Source organism: Crassostrea angulata, chromosome 9 (assembly GCF_025612915.1).
Source record: "Crassostrea angulata isolate pt1a10 chromosome 9, ASM2561291v2, whole genome shotgun sequence".
Taxonomy (NCBI): domain Eukaryota; kingdom Metazoa; phylum Mollusca; class Bivalvia; order Ostreida; family Ostreidae; genus Magallana; species Magallana angulata.
Window position 1 is genome coordinate 26,867,137 of NC_069119.1, and position 24,523 is coordinate 26,891,659.

Below are 24,523 nucleotides of genomic sequence, written 5' to 3' on the forward strand. Positions count from 1 at the left end.
TTTGTTTCATGTTGATTAAGCAAAACTTATTCTCAGTTCTGTAAATTCCTTATATCACGCGAGTACTTAATTCCGCGATCCTGCTGTTTTGTATCAAATCGTGATAATATAAAATCGCGAAAGCGGGAGATGTATTCATATTTCTGATAGTTCTCAACTTTCAGAAAATAATAGTGAGGTTTTAAAATCAGCGAGGGATGCCTCTAGTGATTTTAGGCGTACATAAATTTGTCGCGTTTTATAAGGAATTTACAGTCTCTCGGTATACTGGTTTCAATAAAGTAACACAAATGAACGCGAGAAAGATCTAAGTCAGCTGTTGAATATTTCCTCACAGTGTAATGAAAATGACATTTATCAAAGAGTCAATGAGGTAAAATGATAACCTTTTCTTACTGAATTTATTAAGATATTCCTTGCATAAAATCCCCCTTGAAAGTATGGTCACATCTGGCAAAGAGAAACAAGACAAATTAGGCTGGCACTGCTTATGTAATGTAATAAATTTGCTTGCATGCAGTAAAACTGGATTATAGCAAACCTCTGGAGATATGGAAGACAGGCCAAAATGACTAAGTTAGAACACTTTGTTCTTTCTCATCATCAATCCAAATTATTCTGGTTTTCAGGAGGGAATTGAATTTGAATCTAATGGTGTGGTGTTGTCAAAATATATATCTGTAATTTGTCCTAGTTGTTTAAAAATGCTTATAATTGAGCTCTCACAAAGTACTATTGTCAGAGTATTATATTAGTTCATGTTGGCGCTTTAAACTGAATGATAAATAGCTGACAGGATTTCTCAATACTGGGGTACACACGTTATCTATAGCCAGAAAGATCCAACTGCATCTGCCAAATACATGTAAAAGATGGCAGAAAATCCAGTTTTGCAATCAATAATGAAAGTGCAAATTTAAAGTAAAAAGAACTTAGATGTGCAGAAATTGTTTTGCATGGTTAGCATAAAGTTTTGAGAATCTGAGAATTTCACATTGGTATTTTAAAGACATTCAAAGCAATACAGGTGGAGGAGTCATTGAAAGTCTTCGAAATTATTAGACTAAGTATTTGTTTTCGAAAAGTCTGGTACTCGAATGTCATAACCTTCCCTCCAATGTATTCGAAAATCAGAGGTTGAAAGACACTCATTTTCAATATCTTTGTTTTTTTTTTTTTTTGATTTTGTCAAGAATCTTTTTTAACTGATATTTTTTCATCCAAACTACGATTTTATATTAAATAGTACGTGCTTTAGTTAAAAGAATAAAATTTAGGTCTGGGTAGAATGTCGGGAAGAAAAAAGTCGTAGAAAAGTGGGAATGAAACTATATTTGAGCTGAATTGCCTCACTCATTTCCTTCCAAGATAAATCAAGATGCTCCTTTCAAGATAAATCAAGAAAAACTTTCTGTCAGTGGTGACTAGGTTTTACTGTTATGGAATTAATCGGGGACGGCACAAAAAGCCTTATATATCGTCTGGACTGTGTTTTTTTCCCTTCGTCTTCTAGTGGCTTGATCCCTGCTTTGTAACGAGTTTTGAAATCTATTTGATTACTTGATGGCGGCTTGGATAATCGCGGACAACATTAACGAGGTTTGATGTATTGGCTTGACAGCATAAAACAGCAGAGGATTGAATACTTTCATCCCTACCTTTGTCATCTCTTCTGTGCTCTCCATAAATCTCTTTCTCGCTGCTTTCTCGGCTCCTTAGAAAGCTTTAAAAGGAAAGAGGCTCTAAAGCGAGAGCTTACAGTGTTGTTAGCTAATGGAGAATTGTAGGACAAAACACAGTTTCTTTTGTTGATAGATGGTCCTATTTGGGTTGCGCACTGTCTTATTGTGTGGATCTGATGTACTTTGGTCTCTTGGGGTGGGTGATATATGATGCCATTTTCTTCTTTTTGTCTGCTTTCATTAGCTTCTTAGCTGAACAGTTGGATTCTGATGTATTGGAAAGGACAGGATATGATGATAGAAATTTCTGCTTTAAAAAATTTACAGTTTACATATCATGCATGAATATACATGCAATGATCATACATGTACATTGAACATTGAAAGGCATCAATTTAAATCAAAGCAAAAAAAAAAAAAGAAATGAAGTTAAGAATATAGAATAATTGTCCATACAATTTACCACAATGTTTGATGATTTTCTGTTTGAAAGTAAAGGGTACTAGTCAAGTAAAGCAAAAAAAAATTATGATATTGAAAAAACTTGCTGAGACAAATTACCACCATGTTTGATTTACATGTTCGAAGGTGAAGGTGGCAAAGCAAATGACACACACACACCCCCCCCCCCCCCCCCCCCACTATTAAAAAAAGATAAGATTATAAAAAGATTCACTTTGCTGAGCCAATTAACCACCGTGTTTGATTTTCTCGTTGTAGGTGAGGGTGGCAAGGCGGTGGTGATAGACAAGGACAAGCTGTCTCCAGAGGAGAAGAAGAAGTTTGATGACGGCTGGCAGAAGAATGCGTTTAACCAGTACGCCAGCGACATGATCTCGCTGCACCGCTCCCTACCCGACGTCCGCGACCCAGAGTAAGTGTCCCCCCACGCTCCACTTTGAGTGGATCAAACAACCCTTAATGTCATCACTTTGTGCTCCACTGTGTGACGATCAACACTAATACTTATGCAAGTATCTTCATTGTGTATAGAGAAACACATAATCTCTCCACCAGTGTTAATTTCTCCACTGTGTGGATCAGTAACCCATTGTCAATTTACTGTGTGGAGCAACCCATATTAATCACTCCTCTTTCCACCTTGCGTGGGGCACCCATTATCTTTCCACTCTTCACTTTGTAGTGCAGCCCACAATTTACTGTGTGTGGAATTACCTACAGTAACATTAATTTCTCCACATTCCACTCTGTGTGTGGCACCTATTATCTCTATAATTTTCACATCTGTAATTTCTCCACATTCTAGAAGCACCCATAATCTCCCTCATTCCACTTTGTGTTTCTCTCTTTTCTTCACTGTGTAGAGAACCCAATATCTCTATTCTTTGATATGTGGATTACCCAATATCCCAACTCTCTATTTTGTATGGAGGACCCATTATCTCAATTCTTCACTGTGTGGAGAACCCAATATCTCCACTCTCCATTTTTTTTTTTCATTGAGGACACATTATCCTTCCACTCTCTACTTTGTGTGGAACACTAAATATCTCTCCAAATACCAGTGAATGTTAATTTTTCATTCAATGCGAGTAGAATATAATCATAGCAACCAGAATAGCAATGAATGATTTTTTGCAAATTTTGTGCATTGTGGATTGCATACTATGCAACCAATATTAATGCAACTTTGTTTATATTAAATCACCCCTTTGTCATAGGTTTGATATCTGAGCATGAAATTAATGCATTTGTTTTAGTGATAATGTGTTTTAAATCTAATCATTCTTATCAGCAAGACTATTTAGAGTTAAAACAAAAAAATTAAGTTGATTTCAGAAAATTCATGCAATTTTGACTCCCTGGTGACTCAATGTAACATGTACATTAAGTTACACTATTCCTGAAATCTAAGCTCAGAGGATGAGGAATTAGAAAATTTTGATCCGACCAGATTACTTAAAATGTAAATATTTTTTGGTAACTATCTTCTGATTTTTTTTCGCCATTGCATGTAATTGAATTAATATCAGTTGATTGGATGAAATTCCAGCGTGTCATCGCATTCTTACTTCTCTGCGGTCTCGTTTTCCCATTTATTATGTGCATCTGAGGAATAAATGGAGAGAAAATGTCGGTTCTAAACACCGTTTTAGGTTCACTTTATGATGCATAAAGTGAACATGGTACAATTATGATCCATGCAGAGAGAGAGAGTTGAAGATGGGAATGTCAGAGAGAATTAGCGCGCTGCGGTTTATCCGCCCTATTTTTTTTCTCCGCCATTTAATGGCTTCTCATTACGTCACTGTGCTAAAGTTGAATGCGTTGAAGTTCCGTAATATGCAATTTGTCCTATTTAGATGCTCGCTGCATATCCTCGGCTTTTGTTAATTACTGGCTTTTCTGCAATAATAAGCAGTCCGTCAAATCAATTTTCAGAGAAAAAATTGTCTTTTTAATGATCATTACTGAAAAATCTTAGGTTATTTGGGTGCTTCAGAAGTGAACAAGAAAGCCCAAGGGGGTATTTTGTGGATCCGTAATATGAGTTTTTAACTTTTGAAGGCAGTATTATCATGCTCCCATTTCTTTTAATTGTTACGTTAATAGCCTATAATTCTATATGGGTCTTTTCATTGTAATTAAAATATTTCATCTTCCGAGGGAAAGAATTGATTGGCAAAATGACATAGTGCTCAGCTGGTTTTAAAATTGCTATTTGAAGTAATTAATGTTTAACTTTGCAGTATATGATCAAAGGATTAGAAAAAAATAGATATTTTCCTTTGTGAGAAAACTTTTTGAAGGTTAATTGCCTTGAAATGATTTGAATGGTCAGATTTGATGGAGTTCTTTTATTGTTTCAAATAGAAGAACACCCCAACATTTTCTCTTGTAGTTACTTATAGTGCATGAGGCTGCACTTATTTGATAATTATATGATTCATCTGAATTTCTGCTACACAATTAATGTACATGTATGTATGATAGTATTGATAAAATATTTTCAAACTTGTATAATCTATAATCATGCCTCACAATGGAATAAAAAAAAATAAATTGAATTTTTAGAGATTAGTTTTCACAAGTTTCATGCCTAATATCTATTATAATGGACAAAGAAATATAATTAATGAGATCATAACATTTGTTCTACTTTGTAAAAAAAAAGAAGATTTTGATTGGTGTTAGGTAATATTCTATGAATGGTTTGTAGATGTAAGGACTTGAAGTACAAAGACAATCTGCCGGACACGAGCGTGGTGGTGTGTTTCCATAACGAGGCTTGGTCCGTTCTTCTGCGTACAGTACACAGCATCATCGACCGATCCCCTCCCCACCTGCTCAAGGAAATCATCTTGGTTGATGACTTCTCAGACATGGGTAAATAAATTGAAAGTTTATTGCGCATTTCATGGTTAACATTAACCTCTTAATGGTTAACTATTATATTCTGTAAATTCCTAAATAAGGAATTAATGGCCGCGTAAAACTGTTAGCAGCACGTACCACTTGCTAACAAGTTTATGAGTTGTAAACTTGCCCAATAGAGTTGTTTAAAATCAATCATGGCTCATATTTGCTAAGTTTCATCTTACCATGTTGTTGCCTTTCAAAAGCTGTTGCTCCTTGGACAGACACCCCAGGTGTTGAATTCAGGATGATAATTTTTTTCTTTCAGAAAAAGCGTTTTTTTTTTTGTTTTTTTGTTTTTTTTATGTTATGATGTGGGAAGAATTGATAAAAATTTGCATTCCCAACAGCATTTATTTAATTATTGATACAAAGTTTGTTTCGCTGATGGGAGGTTAAAAGGTCTGTCAGAAAACATTGCATATTTAGATTCCCATCAGCATTTATTTAGTCAATATTTCATTGATTTCCAATTTGCCCACTGCAATTGCAAAAAAAACATGCTTTTAAGTTACGAAATATCACGAATATAATGAGGAATGTAGGTGTATGAAGTTGAAGAGGTTTTCGTAGCATTTGAAAATGGTGTATATATATTCAGTATGTGCATATATATACTTAGTTTTGATTGATGATTGACTCGGGGGGTGCCAAAAGACGAAATGTTAAACGATTTTAATTGATTTAAAACAAAACCCCAACATGTTTGAGGATCAACCGCAACGCGTCACTTTTGATTAATCTCCGTCGGTTCAAGATTGATGGCAGAGCTATAGGAATAATTTGAAATAAATATCGCTGAGACAATTCAATGCGAGCAATTTTTCATGGCATTGGTACCTGTCTGTTTAGCATATTTCTAAAATAATAAAATTACAATGTCGGCCCAGCACATTTGTTTTTTGGGATGGGCCTCGGGGAAGATATGTTAATTTTTGAAGATTTAAAATTATAATTTAATATTACTCTATTTGTATTTGTCAGGCATGAGATATTTTTAGATTTGCTGTAACCTTGTATGCCTGCTTTTTTTAGTAGGTTTTTGTTATTTAAATTTAAAAAAAATGTTTAAGTAAGATTTGAAAAATTAATTTGAAGAACAGTAAGTATATTTAAATTGCTAAGGGTTTTTTTGTTGGTTAATTACAGCATCCCATACATGCATGTCTTAATGGGAATTATTTCCGCCTACAAACTTTACCTGAATAACATGAATGAATAATATAAATAATATATTTTGGGAAAGCAATCTCCACATATACTGTAGATATTCCTTATTTTATGCAAGTACTTAATTCCGCAATTCAATGTCTATGATTTACCAACAAATCGCAAGAACATAAAATCACGAATGCCGAAATTTTATCATTGTTTCATGTAGTTTACATGTATCCCAAAATTAAAAGCGAGATTTTAGAATTTGCGAGATGGGCTTCTCGCGATTTTACGCGGATATTAATTCCTCGTGTTTAATCAGGAATTTACAGTAAAAGTTTTTTTTTTTTTGTACAATAATACGTATCGTTAATCATTTTGATTTTTTATATATATGTATTATTTTTCTTTTTTATACAAATATGAAAGGATTTTTAAAAAGGTTTATCATCTGTAGGAATAAATTTGCACCTGTTCATAGAAATAATTTTTAAAGATTTAAATTGTATTTTTTCATTCAAACAAATATGAAAGACTTTATTAAGGGCCTTATTGGTATTGATATGGATTAATTGTGTTATCGTTCAAATGTTTCTTTTATTTCTAGACCACCTGAAGCAACCATTGGAAGAGTATGCAGCCAAGCTGCAAAAGGTCAAGGTCGTGAGAACAAAGAAAAGGGAGGGGCTGATCCGGGCGCGTCTCCTTGGTTACTCCGTGGCAACAGGAGAGGTGCTGACATATCTGGACTCGCACTGTGAATGCGCTGAAGGTAACATAGAGTTCATTGTCAATAAATCAAAACAAAAAAAAAGTTTGACAATCACAAAATTTCCAATCCATCTTTCGGTTAATAAGAACTTGATATGTTTGTTTGTACAGAACTTTAAGTGTTGGAATTATAACATTGTTCTTTCATGTTTTTGGTCATGATATGACTACTTAAACTAATATTTTTGAACTGTTAGGGTGTTTTTGTACTATGGTTTTGATAAAAAGTTTTGAATTGGATTAATATTTTCAATTTGAAAGAGTGCTTTAACAACATGTTTTAGAAATTACATCTTATCTTTTGTCATGTTCATTAGCATAAAATCATTGGTTAAGTTACATTTTTCTTTTCAGTTTATATCATGTTGGAAGTATGAAATTATATACTAATTGATATCATTTTCAGACACATGATTAAATTTCAGGTGACTTCATCAAAGTGTAACCAAACATCATCCATTCTTTAAAAAATAAGGTTGACTTTTACTCTCAGTTTTATAACAAGAAGTTATGTGCCCTTTATAGGTTGGCTCGAACCTCTCCTAGATCGAATTGCAGAAAACAAATCCATTGTCGTTTGTCCCGTAATCGATGTAATCGAAGACGACTCCTTCAAATATCAGTATGGCAATGCCAGAGCCACAAGTATCGGGGGTTTTGATTGGAACATGCAGTTTAACTGGCATGCGATCCCCGAATACGAACGCAAGCGCAGAAGTTTCAAAGATTACCTCCCTGTCAGGTATTCATTGCTCTGTGCTGCACGAGAAAGTTGTCCTTTGGATTCAGTGTTGTGTATATAAGGGCTTAGGTTGAGATTGTACGTTGCACTTATATAGTTGTGTCATTTTTCGTTAAGAGAGATACTTTAGAATTGCATGCTCAGTGGTTGCATGAGCTGCATGGCTATATTGGTACTTTCGTACCTGCAAGTAAGGGCCTCTAGGAGAAATGCTCTGTATTGTACATGTTATAATAACGCCTGCATGGGAATGGGAATTCAATTAATACTTAGAGCAGCAGCGGCATTGGAAAGGTTTTACTAATTAGCACAAGCGACATTTATTACCTGTCTTAAATCCCATCAGTTTTGTGTCCGTGAAGGAATCATTTTTTGCTGCAGTCCTTTTCACCCTATTTTTATTGCTGTCTTAATTCTCTAAGATGAAAAAAAACCAAAATCTTTTTGGACAAAAAAAAGAGCTTTGCATCTCATTTCAATCTTTGGCTGCTGATCTATAAATAGTCTTCTATGTTTTTTTAATTTTTTTTTTTAAGGATGAATTTAAGGTTCTTTCACTTTTGTATTTTTTCCAATCTTAGAATCCTCTCATAAATTCTCTCTCGCCTTTGTACTCTTTGCCTTTTCATTCAAAAGTAGTCCTTGCAATTAACTAACCCCAATACTAACTGAACTCAGAATGAATCGGACAATGATCATGTCCAAATCTTATAAGCCTGATACAGTCGTACTTCAATTAACGCAAATGGCACCTTCTTCATGAACAATGCAACAGTTCTTTCATCTTTTCTTTTAATCTTCTTCCTAAAATTCAATTATTCATTAAATCGGTTTCTTAAATAAGCAGTAAAAGCTAATGAAGTCTTTAAGGCTTGAAATGAGCATAAAAAGCATGCATCCATCAATTGACCTTTTGCATTTTTGATAAACATGTGTGTATTCCATCACTTTATAATTGTTTAGCCTTCAAACGACATCATGCTTTGCATTACAAATACTTGCAACCATCAACCTGACATGAAATTGATTCAATTTACAATGTTAATTAACCTGTTTTTTAATGCCTTGTTGATTTCCTATGTCCTTGCTAATGTCCCCAACATAATTCTCTTGTCCTCAATTTCTGGCTCTCCAGTGCAACCATTAAGGAGTTAGAAAATATGACAGTTGTGAACATGGAGTCGTTGATTTTAAATTTCTGGCTTTCCTTTGCAAACAAAATTAGGGATGGTGTGACAAAAAAGCCAACCATTTGTGAACATGGTGTCTTTAGTTTGACTTTTTATACCCGCCGGTTTACGTATGCAGTATGTTTCAGGATGGGCAGAAACACTGCTCACATTGTGTCACAGTGATGAATGGTTCATTAGAATGCAAGGAGAAAGTCACAATGTGTCACACCAGATCATTTGTGAACAGTGGTGCATTTAGATCACAGTTGGGGAGGAGAAATCAGTAGAGTTTATTTTTCTTTTCTTTTTTTTTGAGAAAAAAAATTTGATTTTGTTCTCCATAAACTCTGCAGGCTGGCTGGAGCCTCTACTGGGGAGAATTGCCGAAGATAAGCGACATGTAGTCGCACCGGTCATCGGCAACATTAACGACGACACTCTCCAGTTCGCCTGGTTCAATCCCGACCAGATTCACGTCGGCAAGTTTGACTGGGATCTGACATTTAATTGGATGCCCATTCCATCCTATGTCAAAGACAAAATGAACAGTAAAGTTGACCCGATTAGGTTGGTTTCAGATTTCAATGGGTTTTTTTTTTGTAGGGTGTTTTTTTTCTCATGTCTATAAGGGGCGCACAGTGGCCTCCTTGTGATTTTTCCTCTGCTAGCTGCATTCTACAGGGCTATGACCCCACTTACCCAAAATCTTTTTGCAATTTGCAAGATAATGCCTGCTACACAAAATCTTTGCTAGTTAGCACTTAAATTAATAAAAGGCTAGACACATGTACTGAATCCTTCCTCCTCCTTCAACTTCCAGCATCTTTTTCCTTCAAAAAGGCTGAACAATTCAACCTTGCTTCAGAATCGCAAAAGCTAATCTGCCAGATGAATACCTTAGCTCTCACTTTGTTTTTCAGCCATGCTTCAGAAACAATTGAAACCTGTAGTCTGCTGCCAGATGAATTCCTTAGCTCTCCGTTTGTTGGTCTGTCCTCTATGTTTCCAGTTTTCCTTGCATGTTTTTCATCCTTTTAGAACGCCTGAGCCAAATTAGCTCTAGATATCAACCCTTTTCAGATGATCGGTTCTTCTGAGGACATCAAGCAAAATCTTAACTTATTACTGAGGTTGTGTTTGCTTACACATACCTTGAAAGATCTAACATTTGTTTGAAAAGAAAACGCAAAATTTGGATAGGAAATAAAAATGCGTTTGATAGAGAAAAACAATTACGCTTCTATTTCCAAAGCAAACTGACAGTTTGTTTAAAGTAGCACTCCCAAGTATGGTTACTTTTACTCCCATCTACTCTTATTGTCGAAAAAAAAAAACCCAAACCAACAGATCAAAAGGGTATAGACAACCCCCCCTTTCCTCCCCTGGATTTTTATTATATAGGGTTTCTACTGTATCTATTTTAGGATTTACTTGTAACATTTATATAAATCTGCATCCATGCCTAAAAAGAAAACATGAATTTCACTACATTACAGATACTCATTCAAAGGGAACAGGGTTTTGGGGTCAAGGTTGTAGAATAGGTGACACTGCGATGAAGGGGGGTGAGGTGGGGCTGCAAAATCTTTTTTGCACCAAAAATCATTGTTATTTTTATACAAGACGCTTTAATGGAAAGTAAAAGGCAGCTATTGATCAGAAAACTTTAATTTTGACATACAGGTTGGCTGGAGCCCCTTCTCGACCGAATTGCTACAGATCGTAAAAAAGTTGTTTGTCCCGTTATCGACAACATTCTGGCGGAGACCTTGTACTTCCAGAGTCTGAATCAGTACTCTGTCGGGGGCTTTGATTGGAGCATGGTCTTCCGATGGAAATCGGCCAAACCTCACAATCGTTACTATAACTCCCAGAATAAGACAAGCTTAAGAGCTATTAGGTATATAAATCTGCACTAGAGGGTTGATATTATCTGTGTAATCTTTCTGGTATTTGTTGTACTGCCAAGCATCTTAATAATCTATTATACTGTCTCAATCTCTTGGTGTATTTGGGTCTGCACAATTTTTATATATATTTATATATACATGTACACTAGAACTTTTTATTAAACTTTTTTTTCTAAAAAAAAAAAAAATGATGCGAGTCCTATATGGTTTGCATATATAATATCCACTTAATACATTATTTTTTCTTTGTTGAATGCCAATGAATGTCTATCATATTTTGGCTTTAAAAATTTGGCGTCCATATGATATAGATCTCGGACATTAGTTTCAATTGATTTAAGCACATTTGAGATATTCTGTTGCTTTGTTTCTTAGTTATGTTAAGTTTTACAGTAACTATTATTGTTTTCTATGAATCGTGCAACAAAAATAAACTATGATATGAGAATTATCGACTTTATGGAAATGTTTTTAAAACAGTTATCATTTGGACAAGAGTTATTCCATTACCGGTAATTAAGGCCAACTAATATCAAGTATAGAGTTCTGTATAATTAATGGTCTTGCTGTTATCATAATATCAGTAGCAATCAAAATCAATTTTTCCAGCAAGATGACATTGTGAACTAAAATGTCTTTCATCTTTTCTTTACCACAATTAAGAGAAGAACTTTTCGTTATTGACAAGTTTTCAATGAATTGAAAAAAACCCTGAACTTTATTTAATATTTTACAACGATTGATAAACAAGTTATAGAACTTATATGAATATCTCTCGTTGGCACGGGTGTTAATGCGAGGGGGTCGTTGGTGTGGGAAGAAGCTGGAATACCCGGAGAGAACCCAATGAATTCATAAATGTAGTGAAGTACATGTACAACCATTGATAAATGGGGAAAAAAGAATTTCATCTTTTTGTGTGATGTGTTACAAAGTACACAGTTCTATATGGCTTTTTGAAGTCGACGTCAATTTTCTTGCTGTGATTTGATCTGATTCGGATCTCGGACAGATGTTGCCAGGGTTCATGTGGAGGGACTTAGGGTCGCGAGCCCAACAATACGATATGTGTGTGTGTGGGAGAGACTCGACTATGGCTGTCCAGTTTCAGAAATGACGCAGTTGGAATAAGACAGTCCTGATTCACAAGTGTTAATTTTTTTTTTCTTTTTCGAATACATCTTGTCAAAGTTGGTAGCAGCTGTTGATCTGAGCTTCTTTGTTGTCATTGATTATATAATAAGGATCGAATAATTTCTTTTGTCTTTTCGTCCATATGTCGTTGATGACTGACTAATCTTGTGAATTGACACTCTGGGATAGTCTTTGCTTTGTTTGCTTTGATCTTGTCATCAGATATTGAAATATAAACCTACAAAAAAATCTTTATGCAGGCAAAAAAGTGAAATTTTTTTTCCCTCCTTTGTGATTTTTCAACAGCAGATTATGTGTCTTCAGGATCAAAAATTTGTATGAATTAGTATTAATAATGTCATTAAGTTTTTCCAAGGTTACTGTAGTTTTGCCCTATGAAAGCCTATTGAAATATTGGGCTTAAAGCTGAGGAAGCTTAAGAACTCGATATTTGTATCATTATCTGCTCGTCACATTATTTATTCAGATACAATAAGCATAATTACTCAATCCATGAGCTTAAATTTTCAGTGTTTGTAAAACTTGGAAGTTACAGAAATTTATTACATATTTATCCATATAAAGAATCCAAAATTGAAATCCTAGATCAAAGTTCGGCCGTCCTGTAATTTTATCTACATCAGTGGCAGTTTCTGGAGGAGCGAGTCCACAGGTCCAAGCCGACTAAAGACAACAGACACAGTTTGAATATAGCTAGGAAAAGAACATAGTTTAGTTAATTTCTTTCTTGTTTTCACTGAGTGCAGGCTGGCTCGAACCATTGCTCGCTCGGATAGCGGAGGGAAAGCAGCACGTGGTAACCCCGGTCATAGAAACGATTAAGGATGACGATCTCACGTTAAGAGGCACGCCTGCTAAAAGTATATTTGTGGGCAAATTTAACTGGCAGCTGACTTTTGATTGGATGCCGCGGCCCTCTGATTACGATCATAATGATCCGCTGGCACTTGTGAAGCCCGTTAGGTGGGTGTTTATCTCAAATCGTCTCAAGTTGCGATTTTTTTTATTTTTTTTTTTGTGATAGAGAGGCATCATTCCTGTATGATGTTTCACATGAATATTTTATTCTTACTAAATTTCTGATTTAACGCTCCTGATCTTGAATGTCTTAACAACATTAAATGTGTGCCTTCTGCTAAAATCACAAATCTTGTTACTAGGCAATTCGCACTTCCTTGACTGTCTTTCTTGGATATTGATTAATTTCAAACTTTCTATAAAAAAAAAAAAAAATTATCAACACTTTTATCTTAATATATTTATGTGTCTTTTGTAATCAAACAATTAATTATAAGGCTTAATGGTTGTTGCCATTTTACAGTATTTATAAAAAAAAAAAAAAATTATCAACACTTTTATCTTAATATATTTATGTGTCTTTTTTAATCAAACAATTAATTATAAGGCTTAATGGTTGTTGCCATTTTACAGTATTTATAAAAAAAAAAAAAAATTATCAACACTTTTATCTTAATATATTTATGTGTCTTTTTTAATCAAACAATTAATTATAAGGCTTAATGGTTGTTGCCATTTTACAGTATTTATAAAAAAAAAAAGAAAATTATCAACACTTTTATCTTAATATATTTATGTGTCTTTTGTAATCAAACAATTAATTAGGCTTAATGGTTGTTACCATTTTACAGTATTTTTTTTTTTTATCTCCGCATAAAGATGATCAAGTTTAATTGCTGAGTGAATGCGAACTGAAGTGCAATTCAATCAATAGGTTGACAAAAGACTGCTGAGTTTTATTCTGAGACAAGATGTTAATAAACTGAGATGATCGCGGTGTTGTAAAATTATTTATGATCAAGATGATTTTATGGACCAATAATTTACTATGATCCAGACTCCTTAAACCACTGTTGTTTGCACATATAACAGCTTATAATAGAGTTAAAGCGTAATTGCGTGAATTACAAACTCTTAAATAAAACCATATTTTATGGAATTTCGCATTGATTTTATTCCTGAACAAATTAATGACTGCATAAACTCTTGTGAATATAGAAATTCATTAAACAGTTATAGTTAGGAATTCAAATTTAAAAAAAAAAATGATTGAAAGTTTTCTGTTGATAAATTGATCTCGAGTTGGGGCATGTTTTGATTAGCAATATGAATTTTTGGGTCCTCTCTTAATGAGAATCTGCATAGCACTGATACATTCCTGATTCCTGCCTACATTTTACATCCAGATATTTCGGAATTTTAAATCCTAATTCAAATCCTAAATGACCTATATCAAAATAAAATTTGTAATCAAATTATCAATTTTTAAACAAAAGTTTTGCTTGGGGGGGGGGGGGGGGGGGGGGGGGGGGAGGGGGTCTTAAAAATTTTCATTGAAATCGGTCTCTATGAGTGAAGAAAATATTATTTGGCGGCTGATGTGTGCTTAAAAACTGAATACTCACACTTTTACGATAGATATGAAAGTAAAATTTAATTTTAATTCATATCTGTTAATTATTTTTCGAAAATATCCAAAGCAAAATTCTTTTTTTGGAATGTATTTCGGTCTGTAGACATAATTGTCCCCCCCCCCCCCCCCCCCTCTCTCTAGGCGGCTAGACAATGCTATCGTTCGCAGGCCTTTACTGTTTCAAGTTGAGATCCTTAAATTAAATTATGATGTGCAGTACCCAGAAGCGCCATTTATTTTGATGTGTGATGGTGACAGACTTAAAATGTCTGAGAAATAATTTACCATTACAAAGGGGGGAAGGGTGTTCATCTGATATACTCTGCTTGTCAATGTTAGTTAGACACTATTGATTTCAACTTCTCTAATTCTTCAAGGCATTTCGGCTTGTCAAATTTCATTACTGGGCAAAAATCACCAGTAATTCTCAGCTGACTTCCTGTATGATCTTTGCAAAACAAGATATGGACTTAAAGAAAAAAAATAAGATATGTAATTACAATAAGAAACCTGATGATAGGTTATCAAGTTCTGTCACAGTATTTTAAATACTCAATATGCACAAGGCCACATGCTCCTAACCTTCCCCCCCCCCCTTTTACTTTTAATTTTTTAAATTTGTAATCATGTTATAATAATTGCAATGTTAGGAAACATGTTTTGCTCTAAAACCTATATTTAACATTTCAAACTGCCATCAAAATTTCTAGTAATGATAAATTGGTACATGTACATGTATATATATATATATATATCCATAGTAGATATATGTTGTCTACACCTTAATTGCTAGATGTTAGAAGTCTAAAACACTTTTCTTGCATGATGTAGGCACAATTCATTTCATTGCAATTTTAGTGACTTAAAGCATCTATAACTTTGATTGCAATATCCTATGCAGAAACTTAAATCTGTGTGTGTATATGCCTGGCAGCTTAATTGTGTTCAGTATCTATGTGTGCATATATATGAAAGTGATTAACAGTTGAATTTGCTTAAGTTAATGCTTTGTTTCTTTCTATCAAAATTTATAGAATTGAATACGTTTGAACTGTTTTCATGTTCATTTTGGAATGAAAAAATGTACACATTTTGGCACATGTGTAGATGCATGTACAAGAATATACATGTATTCAGGACATGTCTATATTGTTTGATTTGCTGTATTATGTATACAGTTCCAACACTGCTGACTCTTCCAGACTGGATCTTGTACCAGTAAATTGCTACAATCCTTAGAAGGTCAAAGCTTGAATGCACTAACATCTATAAGTGTCTATTGAATCTGATACTAACCAACCTGGGTCATAATCCATAAACGTTTCGTTAACCGTCGAGACACCGAAATATTCAGTATTTTATTCAAGTTGAAGGGGCACACTCAGCAATCAGGGTGACACAGCCTTTTTCTGACGATTTTAACCTTCTGGATAAAAAGACCTCTACCGTATGCAGGCAGCTTCAACATTTTATTTTATCCATCAGATCTACCGAAATTAAGAATTTTAGCCATAGATTTTATAGTTATTAAAGAAAGAATTAAAAAAATTATAGGTTTAAATTATTAAAACTCTATGCAGATCAAATTTTTCTGCTAGAGTCAGGAAATTTTAAATATATATGATCAGTTTTAATTACAATTATGGTCTTTACCATCCAGCTCTCTTTAATTGAAATTTAAGCTTGGACTTGTATTCATTTTTTACTGAATTGGCTAAAAAAACAACCAAACAATCTATAATATCTAGGACTCTGGTGAATTTGCATGACTGTTAATTTGTAGAGAGTGAGCCTTTCTAAGTCAAAAAGAATATGAAATTTCAGGATTGCATGGAGTCGCATGCAGACCTGGCAATGTGTTTATGACACTGAGGAATATGATATGCAAGTGTCTTGATGATTAAGTTACAGAAAAACAATTGGTTATGGTAGCTGACGTTAATGGTTTTAATTAATCCCCATTTGGATTTTCCTGGAACATTTGCCTCTTGCTCTGATCGTTATACATTGTACTTGCCCCTGGCAGACTAAGGATGTACATACGTATCAATGGGATAAAGAATTCTTTTTAAAAAAAATCCGGACATTTGAAGACATATCGCTTGGTTTTATTCAAAGTTGTGGATGCTCTACATTTTCAATGATTATTTGATCAACTATTCATGGGATTTTTGCAGTGATAGGGCAATTTTTATGCCTGCGTTTAAACTACGTAAACTATGTGGACCATTTAGAAACTGAACTGCAGATTGTTCTGAAATAAAATAAAAGTTTTGATTGTTGATATTACTCCTTTTGATAGGGTGGTTGGAACCTTTGCTAGACCGAATAGCGGAAGATAAGCGGCATGTTGTGTACCCTCAAATGCCCAACATAAAAGACGATACCTTAGAGTTCCGAGCCTTTTCGGCCCGAAACATACAAGTCGGTCGTTTCGACTGGCAGTTGATTTTCCGATGGATGGAGCTTCCCGAGTATATTAATAAAACTCGGAAATCGTTCATAAGTCCCACTCGGTGTGTTTTATAGGAAGAAAACAATGGATTATGCTCGCATTGCAATAAGTTTTGACTTCTTTTTAGCTGCTAGAATGCCAGGCATTTGAATTGTCATTTTCTTGCAGACATATTTCTCCCTCAATAGCAAGAGTTGCTGATGGCAGTGAAGCCTATATATAGTCTTGAATGTGACTATATGTCTAACTATTCAGATGCTTTTTGCTAGTACTTTCAACTGACTAGTTTTGCATCTCTTGCCCTATCTAAATGTAGTTGACGACCAATGATGCAATGTCTACAGTTTGTTAAAAAAATATGCTGCTGTGATAATTTCTGAAAAGAATATTGCGATTAAAATTTATATAGGACTTAATTTACTTTCACCATAAAAAATATTTTTTTTCCAGTATATAATAAATGTCAGCTTGATTTGAAGATATCATAGTAAATATCATTAATATAAGCCCCATCTGAAAAAAAGATAATCCAGTAATTTTTATAAATATAAGCCTGGGCGTTTGAAAATCCCACATCTACAGTTAGCCTACATCCTTCACCAATTGATTTTTTTCTGACCGCGCATTGAAAGAGTTGTCTCCCAGTAGCTGATTAGACTGTAGATAACCATCATTATAAGAAAAGTATGGATCCAGCGAGCTTTTAGCATTGTTATATCTATATGCACCCAGTTCTTAATCCCAATTATAGCATATGACATTTTGTCTATCCGAGCTTTCTGAACATATGCCAGCTTTTTCTATGGGGAACAACCCCCCCCCCCCCCCCCTAAAACAGCAGAGATTTACTGGTGAATACATGGAATAAATTGCTGTTAGATATATTAAATTACGAGATATGGACATTTAAGGGAAAAAATGGGGAAATGAACTATCAGTTCTCTCTACCATTTAAGATTTTAGATCTCTTTTTTCCACTTTTTGAGGGGGATTATAAAAACTTAAGTACACATTTTATATTAAACTTACATTACTGTAAATTCCTTATTTTACACGAATACTTAATGCCGCGATCCAACATATTTCCATCAAATTGCGAGAACATAAAATGGCAAATGCCAAAATTTCATCATAGTTTCATGTAGTCTACATATCTCAAAAAATTAAAAGCGAGATTTTAAAATTCGGTATAAATTTCATTCCAATTCAACATTTGTTAGATAAAACTTTTTAGGCCATCAAAATTTTATTATTTTGATATTAGATAAATTGATTTAGCACCATCCCCTTTAAAATCATGCATAAATTATATTTTTTAAACAGAATTTTGAAATCAAATAATGGGATTAGCTTTAAATACCTCCAGGATAATTAAATAATTTTCTATAAATATACACCAATCAAATTTTGCTATGATACCATTTTAAATGAATTCATATGGGAGCCATTGGTTCTATTCTTGTCACGTTATAATGGGTTGTACTAATCAGCGTCTGAATCAGACATGCAGTCATGCACACATAGAATTCAGAACTGAAAGAGCCATACCAATTTATAATCTCGGTGGCTTTTGAAGAGAAGACAAATTTGTAGACCCCAGCAGCCCTGGGAAGACCGGCAATAAGTCTGGTGTTGGTCTTCTATTTATAAAAGTCTCTGAATCCTGAACATTTAGGCTGTCTCTGTGGGCCTTTAGCAGTTGTTCTTTACTCCCCCGTATCGCTCTGAAGTTATTCAGTCAAAGAAGGCTTGATTTAATCAATGGTCTTGGCAGATGGTGTGTGTGGTACAATCATTGTAGACCCCACAATCATAACAACTTCTAAAGGTACTTCAGGTTCTATGGGAATTAAATATAAAAAAAAATCCCCCCCCCCCAAATAGATTTATACATTTATTTATCAATAATGTCCATTTGAAAAGAAACTGCTGAGATCAGCAAAAAAGTTTTTGTTAAGAATTAAGAAATCCATCAGTAAGAAGTTGTGTAATTCAATCAATAATAAACCAATTAAGAAATTGCGACTAACGATATTTTTGGACGACAACTATAAAGTTTTATGGGAACATATTTTTTCATCAATCTTTATTGAAAGAGGTGTGCCATTTGTGGCTAATTGAGGTTTTTTTTAAGGTAAAAGAAAAATCCGATAATCCTGAAAAGATTTAGCGCTAGATATTGATCATGTGTTTTATAACACAAGGCTATTATCAGAGAATTTATGATGTCTATGAATTGCAGTCTTAATCGATGGATTTTATAGTACACATGCATTGACTAAATTAATTTTTTTATCATTAGGGACTGGAAATCCCAAATTTAACTCAACTAACATTTCATTCTCTGCATGTTTTTTCACTATTTGCCTTTTATGTGTGTTCTCTGCTTAAAATAATGTTCCTTCATTTAAGGTGCATCATCCCTCTGAGAAGAGAAATAACTTTTGGTGGGATAGCTTTGACAACAATTTTCAATTTTCAGGATGCTTTATGTCATTTATTAATTCATCCTGCAAATATATAAAGTATATTATACTGGTAATATTGTGTGCAATGCAAGTACGATTTTGCAGAGATATTGATTATCAAAAATGCAAAATTCTACACAGTTAGTGGAAGAGAGGGATAATGTACCTTAAAATACATTACATACAGTGCAACTTCTGTTTAAATCAACTTACTTTTCACTCAATTTTCAATAATCTTTTTAGATGTAAAGATTATTGAACTTGTTGATTGAATTTAGGTTTCACTGTACTTATTAGAATTCAAATTGGAACTGCATGCATTTTGTATTGTTTCTTCTGATACTCTTCCATCTGCTTGCTAGAAAAATATCATCACTGTGCTATTATTCTTCTAGTTATAGTATTTCTTTTCCAATACATGCAACAAAAGTATTGAAAAAAAATTTGTGTGTTTATTAGATTTTACAACATAATCGAATATTATGAACTTTAATGTTGTAAAAAAATTGTCTTCCAATATTCCTGTTTTGTTAAATGAATTTAAGAAACTTAAAAGCCTTGAATCATTAACTTTCAAATATGTTTATAAAAAGACATGAATAAAAGTAAATGATAAGCAACATTTTTATACTGAACTTTGAAACAACATTTTATATTTCAATCCTATGTATTCTTAAACTAATGATATCACAGGTCGCCCACGATGGCCGGAGGTCTTTTCTCCATCAGTAGAGAATATTTTACGGAACTTGGTACCTACGACCCTGGAATGGATATCTGGGGAGGAGAAAACTTAGAACTGTCATTTAGAGTAAGTAGGATCCTGGTCAAGGCACCAATTTTTTTTTTCTTGTCCATTCTATATGTTGAAAGAACATTTACAGTTTGTAATTTTTTTTAATTCAGGAAAGTTTGATGAGTCATTACTTTTTTAGCTCACCTGAACCGAAGGTTCAAGTGAGCTTTTCTGATCACCCGTTGTCCGTCGTCCGTCCGTCCGTCCGTCCGTCTGTAAACTTTTCACATTTTTGACTTCTTCTCAAAAACCTTTGGGCCAAATTTAACCAAACTTGGTACAAAGCATCCTTATGAAAAGGGGATTCTAAATTCTTAAAATAAAGGGTACAACCCTTTTTAAAGGGGAGATAATTACGAAACAGTGAAAATAGGATGCATGTCTTTAAAAATCTTCTTCTCAAGAACCACTGCACCAGAAATGCCAATATTTACACAAAAGCTTGTATATATAGTGAAGATTCTAAATTGTAAAAATCGTGACCCCCGGACCAAGACTGGGGCCCCAGGCGGGGTTCAAAATTTAACATGGAAATACATTGGAAAAATGTTTAAAAATCTTCTTCTAAAGAACCACTGCACCAGAAAAGCCAACATTTACACAAAAGCTTGTATATATAGTGAAGATTCTAAATTATAAAAATCGTGACTCCCGGACCAATACTAAGGCCCCAGGCGGGGTTTAAAGTTTAATTTAGAAATCCATAGGATAAATGTTTAAAAATCTTCAGATCACGAACCACTGCACCAGAAAAGCCAATATTCACACAAAAGTTTTTATATATAGTGAAAATTCTAAATTGTAAAAATTGTGACCCACGGACTAAAACGGGAGCCCCAGGCGGGGTTCAAAGTTTAACATGAAAATCCTTAGGATAAATGTTTAAAAATTTCCTTCTCAAAAACCACTGCACCAGAAATGCCAACATTTGCACAAAAGCTTGTATATATAGTGAAGATTCTAAATTGTAAAAATCGTGACCCACGGACCAAGACTGGGGCCCCAGGCGATCCGAGATACAACATGGAAATGTGTAGGAAAATTGTTTAAAATTCTTCATATCAAGACCCATTGCACCAGAAATTCCAATATTTATACAAAAGCTTGTATGTATAGTGAAGACTCTAAATTGTTAAAATTGTGACCCCCTGGCAAATACTGGGCCCCCAGGCAGGGTTCAAAGTTAACATATATAAGAAAAATGTTTAAAAATCTTCTTCTTGAAAACTACAATGCAACAGTTTGGGATATCACTATGCATACATCCTTGGCAATTGTTGATTCTAAAGTATTAAAATCATGACCCTCGGACTAATACTGGGGCATCACGAGGGGTTCAAAGTTTAACATAGAAATATATAGGAAACATGTTTAAAAAATTCTTTTCGAGAACTACAATATCATACTTTGTGAGATTACTTTACTTGGATCCTCAAATAGTGAAAGCTTTAAATTATAGAAGCGATCTAATACTGGGGCTCCAGGAAAAGGGGTTCAATGTTTCACATAGAAAGATAGGAGGGAACATGTTTAAAAATCTTATGGAGGAGAACTACAATGCTTCAATTTGTGAGATTACTATGCAAGCATAATTGGCTATTGTAGGTTCTAAATTGGTAAAATCGTGACCCCCGGACTAATACTTGGGCCCCAAGACCCCCAGACCAATACTGAGGCCCCAAGTGGGGTTCAAAGTTTAACATAGAAATATATATGGAAAATGTTTAAAAATGTTCTTCTTGAGAACAACAATGCTACAGTTTGGGAGATTACAATGCAAGGATCCTCAAATAGTGTAGTTGTTAAAGCCAACCATAAACCCCGAACCAATACTGGGGCCCCAGAAAAGGGTTCAAAGTTTAAAATAGAAATAACATATGCTATTAGATAGAATGTTACAAAGAACTGTTGTTCAGGTGAGCGATGTGGCCCATGGGCCTCTTGTTTCAAAATTATTTTTTCTTTAATAATGTCTTTTAACTGGTTACCTACAAAAAAAAATTATTATGATATCATGACAGTTTGGTTTGATTTTTTTTTTCATTTTGAAGGTCTGGATGTGTGGTGGTACCTTAGAAATCATTCCATGCTCTCATGTTGGTCACATCTTCAGAAAGAGAAGTCCGTACAAGTGGAGGACTGGTGTCAATGTTGTCAAGAAAAACTCAATCCGATTGGCCGAAGTTTGGATGGATGAATACAAGAACTATTATTATGAAAGATTCAACTATGATCTGGTATGAAATTTTTAAAAATTTCTTTTGATTTTTAGTTCCCTGAATATGAAACTAAAGTAAAATCTGTCTGTCTGTTTGTCAGTTAGTCTGGCCTGCCCCTCTTATCTTAGCTTATTTTTTTCTGGATGATTTTAAGAACTGATTCAGAAATAGAAATTGGGGCAGCTTTTAGTTGATGTTTTGGTTGTGCAATACTCTCAAAATGTTTTTAATTTGTTATGAAAAATGACATACTCTTGAATAACAAATTGAGGAGATTCATTTGGAAAATGTAAATTGTATAATGTAAAGTCAACAATAATCTAATTAAACTAATTTAGATAAATAATAGATGAATACATTGTTTTCCATAGGGAGATTACGGAGATGTCACTGACAGAAAGAAGCTCCGGGAACGTTTGCAGTGCCATAGCTTCGACTGGTTCGTCAAAAATGTCTACCCAGACCTGTTTGTTCCAGGGGAAGCCATTGCTTCTGGAGAGGTACGAAAGATAATATCATCATTTTATCGTCTCATCTTTCATTGTTTTCATGTTTTTTTAAATACAGACAAGATTGAAGTAAAAAAAGAGCTAATCCTGTGCCATATTAGATATTTATGGCCCTAAGAAATAGACTTGCTTTAATTTGCTATATTGAATTTCAATGTTGGATAGGTCAGCCACAACAGTACAGTTAATTTTCTCAAATGAAGAGTAACACGCATAATCAGGTTATTTAAAATGTTAGCAATACTATGATAATATTGCATAACAAACTACATATATTTATCTTATTCAACACGCGTATTCAACACGTATTCAACAGGCGTACCCACTGCCATTGAAGCCTAATATATTAGAAAATTGGCAATTTTAAAGTTTGCATAAATTTTAACGTTAAGTTATGCATTGGTTACAGATCCGCAGCAAGGCCAAGCCAATGTGTATCGACAGTGCGGTGGATAACCACAACTACCACAAACCGGTCAACATGTGGCCTTGTCACAACCAGGGGGGCAACCAGGTGGGTGTGGTCAAATTCACAGATATTAATTAATTTATTGATTGATTTAATTTGATAACTATTTTATTCAAGTATAAAGGAATACATTGAATTGGATTGAACAGCAGGTACAATGCCTATAAATGTTCTCTCCTAAAATTATTTTAAATTATGAATATGATTATAAACATTACAGTTACAAATTATCTACTATTTATTGAAATTGGTTTTGTAAAAATAAATTGTCCTTAGTAGTACTTAAACTGTCTTTTTTTTAAAATTAAATTTCATGATATGTTTGAGATTTACCTATAATGTTATGGTTGAAGGGTATACACTAATTCAATGAAGATTTATATATATTAAGAACAGTATAGTATTTAAAGTCTGGAGTGCAAGATTCTGTATTTGCATTTCCATTGTTCTTTCCCACTGTAAGCCCATACGGAGGAGCTGCAATTATTTCTCTATAATCGCAATTGCTCTGTCAGTATACTATGACGTCATAAAGGTGTAACGTTATTAATATATACTTTTCCATGACGTTATAGATTTAAACCACTATACGATACATCATGATCATGTGTTTTTCTCCAACTCCATTAAAATTAACGTATTTACATGCAATATTAAAACATGTTTTTGATAATATTTTAAATTAAAAAGATACATTACAGTCTGAATGTTTACTTCTGATGTAATAGCTAAATGTCAAGGTCTAGGCTAATGCAGGGTATTTGCGAGTGGTAAAATGCAAATATAAGTAATAAACAACGATTATTTAGTGAACGTGGCGTTATGAATAGCAACTGCTCTGCTGGCATATTTTCCATGATGCGCTAGCGCACATCATGGAATATGCCAACAGAGCAATTGCTATTCATAACGCCATGTTCACTAAATAACGTTGTTTATTTCTTAAATGGCTTTTTAAATCCGACAGGAATTGATGGTTTTATTGTATAATTGTAGTATTGGATGTTGAGTAAGAACGGAGAAATCCGTCGAGACGATGGATGCCTGGATTATTCTGGAGGAGAGAGCGTTATTGTTTATCCGTGCCACGGTCAGAAAGGAAACCAGGAGTGGCAATACAGAGAGGTAGGTCAAGGTCAAGTAAAGAAAAAAATTATCATAATTTAATTACTGTGGAATCATTAAAGTTCGTGGGGCCATTTTTCATGGAT

The 24,523-nt window shown here is 34.0% G+C and overlaps 1 protein-coding gene across 11 annotated transcripts in view; it reads left to right on the top strand.

Moving 5' to 3' along the window:
• The window catches only part of LOC128163417 (polypeptide N-acetylgalactosaminyltransferase 5-like), a 62,869-nt gene that overhangs the window by 34,030 nt on the left and 4,316 nt on the right, over positions 1 to 24,523 (top strand). For 7 of the 11 annotated variants that reach the window (XM_052827026.1, XM_052827030.1, XM_052827025.1 and 4 more), the window contains 9 exons: positions 2,403 to 2,556; positions 4,864 to 5,030; positions 6,823 to 6,987; positions 7,512 to 7,728; positions 20,013 to 20,130; positions 22,167 to 22,352; positions 22,706 to 22,834; positions 23,253 to 23,357; positions 24,309 to 24,437. In XM_052827026.1, the coding sequence (XP_052682986.1) occupies positions 2,403 to 2,556; positions 4,864 to 5,030; positions 6,823 to 6,987; positions 7,512 to 7,728; positions 20,013 to 20,130; positions 22,167 to 22,352; positions 22,706 to 22,834; positions 23,253 to 23,357; positions 24,309 to 24,437 (1,370 nt within the window). Of the gene's footprint in view, positions 1 to 2,402; positions 2,557 to 4,863; positions 5,031 to 6,822; positions 6,988 to 7,511; positions 7,729 to 9,253; positions 9,468 to 10,583; positions 10,801 to 12,711; positions 12,929 to 16,698; positions 16,913 to 20,012; positions 20,131 to 22,166; positions 22,353 to 22,705; positions 22,835 to 23,252; positions 23,358 to 24,308; positions 24,438 to 24,523 lie in introns of all 11 variants that reach the window. The other 4 variants (XM_052827028.1, XM_052827036.1, XM_052827029.1 and 1 more) reach the window with 4 other exon arrangements.